General features: G+C 44.3%; 1 protein-coding gene across 3 annotated transcripts; it reads left to right on the forward strand.

The window, feature by feature from the left end:
• The first annotated feature begins 2,990 nt into the window (after nt 1–2,990).
• Nucleotides 2,991–11,592, forward strand: NEU2 (neuraminidase 2). 3 transcript variants are annotated; one of them, XM_050902912.1, is made up of 3 exons: nt 2,991–3,014; nt 8,557–8,761; nt 10,489–11,592. In XM_050902912.1, exons 2-3 carry the CDS (start codon nt 8,561–8,563, stop codon nt 11,425–11,427), a joined length of 1,140 nt encoding a protein of 379 aa, XP_050758869.1. In that variant the 5' UTR covers nt 2,991–3,014; nt 8,557–8,560; the 3' UTR covers nt 11,428–11,592. The 3 variants fall into 3 exon arrangements, with proteins under 3 accessions (XP_050758869.1, XP_050758868.1, XP_050758867.1); XM_050902911.1 differs by lacking the exon at nt 2,991–3,014 and adding an exon at nt 3,278–3,335; XM_050902910.1 differs by lacking the exon at nt 2,991–3,014 and adding an exon at nt 6,198–6,297.

The raw sequence follows: 11,592 nt of genomic DNA on the forward strand, positions 1-11,592 counted from the left end.
CTTTTTCTTGTTTTGTTTTGTTTGGTTTTTTTCACTTGACAGAGCAGACTTTCAGTCAGACCCCAGGTCTATAGGATTTATGTTCTGCACAAATGATACCATATTCCCTAATGTCTGGAGAGCAGCCCATAGTGTTTTAACTGAACATTTGCAAAACCGTGTAATTGCTCTCTCGCATGGCCTGACTCCATAGAAGACCTCTTGATTTTAACTATAGCTGCCTGACGACAGCTGCTAGGCTGTATAGCATAGCAAAAATACTGAATTACCTGAGCTGGGCTTGCCTTTCTAATAGTGTAAGGAATCAATGGATTCAGGTTTGAACATTTTGCAAGGGAAATACACATTGATAATTTTTAATGGACTAGGTATCACTCATTAAATGTAACCTCTCTTGTTTTCCTACTGATTTCTTTTCACATATGCTCACGAGCATTAGCTTCTGAATTCTTTTTCTTAGCCTTCATCTGCAGCTATTGCTATATCTTTCCTAAGAGGTGGCACCCGAAATTGAACACGGTCCTCCAAATGCAAATGCTCCATTGTTCAGTATTCTGTCGTTATATTATCTTCTGCATTATTTTTATATCCTCTTATTAATGCACCCACACACCCCATTTGCATTTTTTAACCTTTTTAAAAACGTTTTCATTACAACAATCAGATATAAGGGCAATGAAGTAAGCGTGGAACAAAAGAAGTGAAGAGCTTGATTCTCCTTAGACCTATACCCATTTTAAACTTCACTGGTGACACTGATTTTGATTTACACCGAAAGGAAAGAAGGAGGATCAAACCTAGCACGTCTACACTGAGACATCCATTTTTGATAGTTAGCAAGGAATGGTTTTGTAAAATAGTGGCAGCACACAACACGTTGTTTGGAAAAAGCACTTTTTCTTTTATCAGAAAGGAGGCTTTTTTGCAGATAGAGGACTGCTGTATGGGCTAGTGTCTGAAGAGCAGTGCTGCAGGCCTGGATGCTGGCAGTGCTCGGCAGTGGCAGTGCAGGGGAAGCACCACAGGATGCCCATGCGTTGACTGTGTGGTTGTCCTGCACAGGCACTGGGGTTCACTCGGGTTAACCTCACAACAGGACTAGGCAGTGCATTCTTCATTTTGGGAGTAGTTTTAGCCGTTCTAGGCTGTTACCCTCTGCACAGCCATGTCTGATACCTGCCCTGGGGAGCGGGCCGAAGGCAAGGCACCCCAGCTGGCTGCAGGGGAAGGTGGGGGCCTTGCTTGGGGAGGAAGAGATGGTAAGGGGAGATGGGAGGTGGCCAGAGGCACAGCCACTCTGCTATGTGCATGCTGCCAATGTAGAGCAGGGAACCATTGCCACCACAGCAAGCCACATTTGGAACTTACCACTCCAAAGAGATGGACAACCAGTTTTAAGCTGCAGCTGGACAAGGTGATTTCTATTAAACAAATGAGCATTTATGGGTTGTCTGGCTGCAGAAGCAAAGTGTGCGACTCAGAACACCACCTGAGTAACACTGCTGTTAGCCAGGGAGCAGAAAAAAGGTGAAGAAATCCACAAAGCAATTGTTCATGTCTGGCTTTCTGGCAGACTGCACCTTAGCAGCCTCTTCAGTGTCTCCCTTCCTTAATTGCTTCTGCTTTACTTGACTCTGGACTTTCTCCAAGAGTCGCTGTTAAAAGTTATTATCTGGTGGATATCAATGCCATTGTCTCTGCAGGGACTTTTCCTCACATTGACTGTTGTTTGATTCCAGGTAAAGCAGTGAGACACAACTGCCCTCAGGCTTCTCTTGTGTGTCTCAGTTAAGGCAATACTTTACTTGCCCAGTTAGGCAAGGTTCATAAACATGGGGTGTGGTTTTACGATACAGCTAATTTGATCTAATGGCTAGCTGCCAGTCAGAGAGGTGAGTCTGCGCCTCCTGTCAACAGCTTCATGCTCCTACTCCCTCTCCTACTGCAGATCCTGCTGCTTGTTTGACTCTTGCTGATGCAGTCCGGGACAATGACCTAGCAGAAAACTGTTCACTTTTTTTTTTCTGGATTAGTTTTCTGCCAGACTGACATCCTCTGATGGCTTGCCAAGGTAAGATGAGCATCAGTGCTGGCACAAGAAGGGATACAGGGTTGCTCAAGAGAGAGGAAAGATAGTAATACAGAAGCATTACATTAATTCGGTTGGTTGGTTGATTGGTTGTAAATCCACACCTTTGCAACTTTGGCTTGCACAGATCAACCATAACTGCCTTCAAATGAGGAGACTTTTCTTCTTCCTTTTTCATTACTAGCAAGATGTGTTTGCAGGATGGTTATTTTCATTTTTTCAGGTCACTTCAGAGACAAGAAGCATTAATGGCAGCAATGGAAACACAGTAGAGAAGAGGGGAAAGCAAGAGAAACAGCAAGGAATGGGATAGGAAAGGTCATCTCTGACAGCAGCAGCACAATACTAGATCAGTAGCACCAGGTAGTTGTGAAATCATTTGCTTGGGTACTCCCAGCAGCTGCAGGTGCTGCCTCTAAGCCAGCCAGGGCACAGCTGGGAGAAAGGGTGATGCCATCCTCTTCTTCCTCAGCTGGGAGCCTAGGCTCATACTCTCCCCATTAGCTCATTGACTGCAGCTCCTGGGATGGTTTGGCCCTGGTAACACCTCCACAGAGGCTGCTGGGAGCTGCATCTGCATGCACCAGCGTGTCATTCCTGTACCACTGCCTGGGGACTCCTATGTTAACCCATTTCTTCATCCAGAAACAGTACGCTGATGGATTGGAGGTGCGTGGAGCCAGCAGAGGAATATGTCAGAGTATCACAGCACTGTCATCTGCTGGGTATAACCATTTTCTGGGTTCTTTTGGCAAACTTTCCCAGAGCTCAGGAGCACTCTGAGAGGAAGCACTGGGAGTCTGCATCCTGGGACCAGAGGAACTTTCCCCTCCTCAGCACAAGAGGACCAAGAAATAAGACTGCATGCTGAACTGTATAACCATTAGAAACAGCAGCTGTTCCACAGTGCTGTCAATCCATGCAGGTAGAAATATGCTGTTTAATTACTGTGATAATTTAAAAGTCTTTCCCTAGTGCTTGTCCAGCTCACATGGAACCTCCCCTTATATGCAAAACAGGTTTGCTATTTAAATGTCAGCTTGTGTATACATGCCAGCTGCTAGCTTTTCTTGGGAATCTGAGACAGCTGACGTTGCTGCCAATATAAATAATTTTCCAGGTTGGAGACTAGTTGGTAAGAGTGTGGCGAGCCTCCCTTTTATCTAATCCAATAGGAGTGCTTTTTGATTTGTTGGGTTGGTTTTTTCCCTTTGACGTGACTTCCAGGAGACACAGAGTGAAAGAGGTATTTCTTTTTCTTTTTTCAAAAAAAACCAAAAAACTTTTTCATAACAGTGGACATTGCTAGGAACTAAAAAGGTAAATACAACATTTTGTAGGCTCAAGTAGGAGTGCAGTTTGTGTATTCCTCCACCAAACGTATGCTAAGAAAAATACTGCTGCTTCATGTAATTCCTCTCTAGTGCTAAGAAAACCTGCAGTTTAAGGCACAGGAGCTATTGCCAGGCTAAGCCACAACATTTTAAAAGCAGAACTTGATTGATTGTTTAGGAAAGCATGTACTGGGGAGGCTGAAAATCCCCTTGTAAGTGCGGTATGAAGTTTGTACCGCAAGAAAAACTTTCTGTTTCTAGTGTGGTGAAAAAGTTTAATCCAATTGGCTGCTGGATTAAAGTAATTCCAGTTTTGTGCCTTTTCAGTTTTGACTTCTGAATGTTTTATTTCATTTAAAGTTTATTGTTTGACAGGTCTCGCTGATAACTCTCTGACTTTACATTGAGGGTGATTTATTGGACTAAATAAATGTGTGCTGTCTGGCTTGTTAAGATATATATCCCATAGCCTAGATTTAGTGTAGGATCTGGTCTAGGGGCATAGGAAGGCTGGAGATGGAGCGTTTTGATGCTGGGCTTTGGCAGAAACAGGCACAGTCACGCTGTTTAGCTAGGAGGAAAGGCTTGCACACAGGAATACGCTGTGTAGCAAGTATTCTAGAAACAAACTGGATCTCCTGTTTCTTAGCCCTATACAACTGGAACATAGCTACTCCTGGCCCCCTCTATGCAATATCCCAATGGAAATGTCTTCTTTTCTTTAAGTGAAACAAGAAATGTATTTCAGCGTAGCGCTTAGTTGACTTTTATAAGTCTGGAAAACACTCTAAGTCCAGGTCTGATGTTGAGTAGAGAACGACCAGACCTGGATTCTTGTGCTTGCCTTGAAAAGCAGAATTTTAGTTGGGTTTTGCACGTGACTCTCAGGTTTTTTTGTTTGTGTTTTCCTCCCAGAACCTCCCTGAATGAGTTTGTTTGTTTGTTTGAGATCTATCTGAATTCCTTCAAGAACAAGCTGCCTCCTGCACAGAGCTCCGAGCACTCTGACGGGGACCAAGAGATAGAGTTCAGCATATTACCTCATTTCTGCTGCTTTGTTTTTAAAGACATACTGTCATTTCAGCTTGGATGTGAACATGTTAAGGACAGGTTTTTACAGAGGCTGAGGCCAGTGGAAATGTTATCCTTTTAGTCACTTTTCTTGGAGATGGTTAAAGCAAATAAACGTGCAAGGGCTCATCCTGCTCTATAGACAAGTCCATGTGAGCTGCCTTGAAGGACAGAAGTGGAAGGAACAAGTACCCTCTCCTGGTGTCTTCCAGCACCTGTCCCTTCCTGCAACTTGAGCTCCTTCCAGGCATCAGATCCATCATAGATTCATTTGTTCACAACTGTTATTTCTTTTGACTTTTCTGGTGTGCTGGAAACAGTCTCTGCTTTGGAAATCATTACAGCTGTATAACTTGAAAACTAGGAGTAATGGTTTCCTCCAATTTAACTCCCCCCTTCTCTTATGTGTTTTCACTGTGCCTGTCTTTCTCCCTGTCCGTCCAGTTCTGTCTGGAGGTGAGGTATTGGATCTTAGTGCAGCAGCTTCCCTGGTGCCTTGGAGAGGAATTGCAGGTAAACGTCAGTCTCCCTGAACAGGACACTTCTTAAGGATAAGCCTGGGAAATAAATTCAAAACTCCAGTAAATACCAAAATGCAGAAGGGAATACTGGCTTAATGGCTACGTGATTAATTTCCCTTCTCCTCACTAGCATCTCTGTCATCTGGGAAGAGGTTACCAGCTACCTCTTTTTCTCCTAGGAAAAAAATACCATATCAACTCCACTTCCCCTTTCTCACCCCTCTGCCTTACAAACTACAGCTAACTTTTGTCTCCAAGGTGACTAAATTGATACAGGTCTGAGCAATTGTCAGTTTGTGTACAGCTCTCCAGTCTCCTGTTTATATTTCAGGCCTTTGTGTTCCCAGAAGTTTGTCTTTTTTCCAGTTATAGCTCTTGGTCTTTCAATAAGATATTGCCGTGGTCTACAAACTTTGTCTTGCCAATGTCCTTAGATCATGCTGGCTGCAACACTGCCACCTTCTTCCTTGCAGGCCAACCAGTGCTATTTCAGTAGGGTTTAGGAACAAAGTAGGATCATGGACGCATGCATCCCTTGGCAATTTAATCTCGGAGGGACTGGCGTGTATGATTTGAATTCCTGCAGTGCTAGAGTATGAGCTTTTGAACACTCTTCATGTGGCTGTCCTGTTGATGATTTGCTGTCCTGTCAATGATCTGATAATTTTATTTCTCTTTTATTCAGGAGGGTGTAGCTGGTGTTTTTGCCTTTGAAAATGGGCAAAATTGACCTCTAGGTCAAGAGAAAAATCAATTCCTTTCAATTGGCTGGAGAAATAACTAAAGCAGCACTTTTTTTTTTTTCATATATACTAAGACCTTTAAGATTATTTAAAGATTCTGCATTTTCGATTCTGTGTGAAACTCAAACTGTTGTGACTCAATCCTGTGCTTGAGGATCCACGAGCGAGAAGGTAGAAACAGCTCAATACTGACTTTAAGTGTGTTTAAAAAAGGATGGAAGAGTTTCTCTGCAGATGGATACATGGTGTGTATGTGTATATATATGCATACAGACATAATACCCACACTGTGTGTAGGGAGTATATATACAAATGTGTGTATATGTGTATACACACGCACTCACACATATCCCTGTTTAGTCTCTGAATAGATGGAAGAGTCACTTGGTTCTAGTATTTTCCTTGATTATAGTTGCAGGTGCGGTGTCCAGGAACCTCAGGCTTGTTTCTATGGCAGCTATTTCCAGCCTTTTAACATCCCACCTTCCCCCTATCCCCGTGTGGCAATAAGAGGAAAAGAAGAGTGTTGTGACACCCACGTGAGCATCTCATGGAGGGGCTAAGAGCATGGGTAGAGATGTCTGCAGATGACAGGCTCATACGGGAGGGACTTGGGTACAGTAGGCTGCAGCACGGACTCCTGTGGCACTGGTCTCTTGGCTTTGTGGGGCAGCCCAGATATCTCACTCTCTCTTTTTTCTTTTCTTTTCTTTTCTTTTTTTTTTTTTTTTGGCCTCCTTCTTGCCCTGCCCTGAAGCAGGATTGCAATATCAGAATGGCATCATGAGCAGGAATGCTAGGGAACCTGTGCTGCACTAGACAGGCTGACTAATCTCCCTTTAAATAATCTCCCTTCAAATAGTCTGGAAGCACTCTAGTGAGCTTCTGTTTCAGGAGCCATGAGAACGCAGCCACGACTGTGGTCTATATAAATAGCCAGATCCATGCTGGTAAGTAGTGAACAGCACACTTATTTGTTCTAGGAAGGTCTTTCTATTTTCTTCATGTTGTTGCATGGATAGCTGTGATCAAATTCTGGTAACATTTCTGTATAGTAGCGGTGCTGCTGGCTGTTCTCAGACTGCCGTATCATCAGTGACAGTGAGGAATGAGCAGCTACCCTTTGGAGATAGACTTCTATCTCCAGTGGCTTTGCATCTGAGTGGCAACGGGGCTGTGGCTTGCTGGGGTCTGTACAGCTGGCTTTAGCTAAAACAGTGCAGTTCAGACCCTTTTGATCAGTGCTGTGAGTTCAAAAATCTCACTGATACTTATAGCATCTGGAGGGTGAAAACAAGGAATATTTGAATACTCACTGCCTAGGTATGGATCCAGATAAAGCATAATGTGATGGTCCTGTCTGAGGAGGATGAACTTAGCTTATCTGTGCTGTCCTAACTCGGTAATCAGCACTGTTTTAAAAAAAAAAAAAAAAAAAAAAAAGTTAACCAAGTCTATGTTAGTTATGCTGGCTAATATAATCTTTTCTCTTGTAATATGGAAGAGTGGAAACTATTCTCCAGGTAGGTACATGCACTCTGCAGCTGCATAAGCGATCTTCAGTTTGCTTCCATCTGGTCCTGAATTATCAAGACAGCCTTCAAAAACATAAGGATCTGATACATGGCCAATAGCCACTCTAGCGCTTTCCAAGATTTAGGTAAATAGGAGAATCCTCAACGAAGAGCGCAGCAAGTCTTGCCTCAGCCAAGGTAGGAGGCATTTGAATTTCTTACTCATAGTGTATTGTCATGTTCTCCCTGCCATCCTACCCACTCAATGCGTCAGAGATCTAAGGCTTGAATTTTTTTAATTCCCTTCCCCCCACCCCCCCGAGCAGAGGATATTCAGACCCTCAGTTTCTGGTGCATAATATCAGAGATCCTTTTTCTTTCTTTTTTTCTCCCCCCCTCCCCCCCCAGCTCGGACATAATTCCCCTGAGCTGGTGGGTTTTTACCAGGGTAAATGAGCTCACAGGAGAGTCTTGGTGCAAGAGGACAGCGGGCTGAGTGGGTCTGAGGAGAGGAAGAGAGACTATGTGGGGGCATAGCACAGACCAGTTACATAGAGGCAGCTTCCCTAAATGGCCCCTCATGTTTGCCTTCCTAATGTTGCTTTTAAGTCACTGTACAGATGACAAGATTTTTGCCTGGCCAGAAGTCCCACCCGATGCGGTGGGACACCATTCAGACTGTTCTTTAACCTTATGGGGGGAGGGATGTTCTCTTTCTTTCTCTTTTCATGCTCAGTGCTTACCATCCTCAAACAGGGGCACAGCTGGGGTCAGGGATTGCCTCAGTGTGTCATTTATGTGGGGTTTTAAGCTCATATTTGGCAAAGCAGAAGTTCTGTGCTGGGTTTTGGAAACACCATCAACAAAGACAGTAATGGTCTTCTGAGGGAAAATACTATAATGTTTGATTATCAACAATCTTCTGAATTACAAAGCAAACCCACAAAAATCCCAGCCTGTGAATTTAATTAAAAAGAAAAAAGAAACCACAGACAGCTTTTTCATTAACTGTATTTAGTGTGCTTTCCTTACATCACTCCAGTAAGATCAACCAGGCTGTTCCTGGGGTAAGTCTGGTCTGTGTTGCCAGCCACTATGCAACACGTGGGTTCTCTTTGGAAAAGGACAAGAAAAAGACAAAGCTGAAAGTAGCAGAAATTATGTTTCAATGCAGGACAGGTTCCACTGAGCAGGGAGGGCAAAAAGCAGTGGAATCTGCCCTGTCACATTTTGCAGGGCTAAGGGTGGTTCAAAATGCAATGCATTTTGTCTTCTTCCCCCTAGCACGATGGCTTCGTTTCCTGTCTTGAAGCAAGAGACGTTGTTCCAGAACGGTACCTGGAGCTATCGAATTCCAGCCCTGCTCTATCTGCCGCGTTTCAGCATCATCCTGGCATTTGCTGAGGAACGAGAGGATGTGGTGGATGAACATGCCAAGCTAATAGCGATGCGCAGAGGCCTGTATGACCCAACCACGCACCATGTTCAGGTACCAGTGTGGGGAGAAGATGGGGGAGACTGCCCGCCTGTGCTGCTCCCCTGTCCCCAAATGAGTTGAATGTGATTGCCCTGTCGCTGTAGGGAGAAGGCAGCTTCTCCTTCTCCCCAGTTATAGGAGACAAATCTGCTTGTAAGTAATGCATGTGTCATTATAACTGCTGGGATTCAACCCCACGACTGGGCAGCTGTTAGGGGGACTAAAGCGGGCAGGTGCAGCCGATTTTCTGGGGATGCCTTTGACCCATCATCGCAGAGCTGGGGAAGCAGATAGAAAGATGGGACAAAAGTCCTCTTGCAACAGCAAAGATGTGGAGGAGAGGCAGAAATGGGGAGTGCCACAGGGATGGGGAGGAGTGAATTAGCAATCAGTGACTATTTTTTTAAAATTCATCTTCTTAGGACTAATTTCTGGTTTAAAAACCAATTGAGAACAGCTAGTCTCCGCACGCAAAAGAGTGTTGTCTGGTTTGTCTGTGCCAGTGAATTGGCTACCTTATTAATCTACCAGTTATTAACAGTTATCTTGCTGGGTGACTGGGGGTGGTGGATACTCTATAATAATTTTTTGCATTTGCAAATGCATTAGTGTCTTGGGGGGGGGGAAGTCATTATATTTTTCTATTCCAATCCTTCATTGGTGACTGATTGTCTTAGATTATAGACTCTTAAGAGCTGCAGTCTGCCTAGCAGAAGCAGCCTCTTAGCACACCTGCAGTGTCATACCATTCAGGTAACGTCTTGTGTAACCCTCTGTAATTCAGTTAAGTAGGGCTCAGTTGGTCATAAACTTAGTAACTTGTGTTCACATGCTAGAGTTTCTTAAAACGGAAATATTAAATATTCAAAAAAAGTTAATACTGGTTGAATAGACAAAGATAAGACATGACCAAAAAGGGTAATCAGTAAGTCAGGGTAGAAAAGCTAATTAGTAAAATATTACTGGAAAATACTGCTTCTTTTACCAAGCCAATAACACTATGTAGGAATAATTTTCTAATTGCAATGTTAGTGTTAGAAATGTGATTGTGTTATGTGCTATTCATTTAAAGAAAGACAGGGCTTGGAGGGTAGTTGTACCTGCTCTGCAACCTATTTTCTGCGTGGGACAACTCGGGGTCCAAATTTCCACACCAGAGTGTGTAAAACCATGCAATCAGCTCCAGCAAGGTGCCTCAGTGTAGGCTGGGATCAAAATGGAGGAATAGGAGTCTGAATGGAAAGGAATTTGTCAGCATCCAGGATACTTAAAAAGGGGCTCAGTTATCTAGCTGACTTCCTAAGAAACACTGACACAGCACAGTGTCTGTACCAGCACACTTTGACTACTGGGCATGTCTATGTGTCATATATATGTGTATATATATAATTTGTGAGAATTTCTGAAAATCCAGCTACTGTAGTGTTTTAAACAGTGTCATGAGACACTAGCTGCATCAAGATATAGAGCTATCAGCTCCTCAGTGAGTAGTAATTAAAAAGGACATAACCCACCTGTTTGGTGAAGTGCATGTGCATTGTGTCATCCAAATAATTTTCACTTACGTTTGGCAATGCCAGTATATTGTCTCCCATTTCTTGCTCTACCCACTAACTTGCTTCTCTTCTGTTCTTCTCATGCTCTTCTGTAACTTTTATCCAGGCATCCTTACACTGTAACGTAGATCTACTTGTAATGGTGTGTTTCATTCTTGTCTCCCTTCACATGGGCCCTGGCAGTGGAATAGCATGGAGACCATTGTCAGTGCGCAGCTGAAAGACCACCGATCTATGAACCCCTGTCCTGTTTATGATGAGGTCTCAGGGAAACTGTTCCTGTTCTTCATAGCCGTCCCAGGAAAGATCTCTGAGCAGCATCAGCTCAGGACAAAGATCAACCTGGTACGTCTCTGCTATGTCACTAGCATGGACCAAGGACGCACCTGGAGCACTGCCCAGGATGTCACCAATGGTACCATTAGCACTGAGTACAAGAACTGGGCCACTTTTGCAGTGGGGCCGGGTCATGGATTACAATTGCTCAACGAGGCCCGGAGCCTTGTGATTCCTGCCTATGCCTATCGTATCTTGGACCCTAAGCAACACCCCACCCCTCATGCCTTCTGCTTCATCAGCTCTGACCACGGGACAACGTGGGAGATGGGTAACTTCGTGGGGGAGGAGAGCGCAGTGGAGTGCCAGGTAGCGGAGGTGCACACCTGTGGCAGGAAGGTCCTCTACTGCAATGCAAGGAGCAGCAGGGGAGCCAGAATCCAGGCTGTCAGCTACAACCACGGGGTGGATTTTGAGGGAGGCCAGCGGGTTGAAATGCTAGTAGAACCTCCCTCTGGATGTCACGGAAGTGTTACTGCCTTCCCACCTCCCCCTGATGCCAGATGCCAAGATAGCTGGTTGCTCTATGCTCATCCTACAGACCCAAAGGGTCGAAGAGATTTAGGAATTTACCTCAACAAAAGCCCTTTAAATCCAGCACGCTGGACAAAACCAAGCATCCTCTTCAAGGGCCTGTGTGCTTATTCGGATCTGCAGTACATGGGGATTGGGCCAGATGGCTCACCCTTGTTCTCCTGCCTCTTTGAATATGGGACCCACCAACAATGTGAAGAGATAATCTTTGTAATGTTCACTTTGAAGCAAGCCTTTCCATCAGAGCACTGAGTCTTGAGCCTTTCCATCAGTGTCCCTCTGAAAACCACCTTTGCTGATACTTCTTTTCACTGTCACTTCTCATCTTTCAGCAAAAGGTTTTTTGTATTCCTCCTGCACCCTTAGTTTGGCATTGGCTTGTGGCGTCTATAGATTACGAAGTCTATTAAACATACT

This window comes from Gymnogyps californianus, chromosome 10, assembly GCF_018139145.2.
Source record: "Gymnogyps californianus isolate 813 chromosome 10, ASM1813914v2, whole genome shotgun sequence".
In the NCBI taxonomy this organism is placed as follows: Eukaryota; Metazoa; Chordata; class Aves; order Accipitriformes; family Cathartidae; genus Gymnogyps; species Gymnogyps californianus.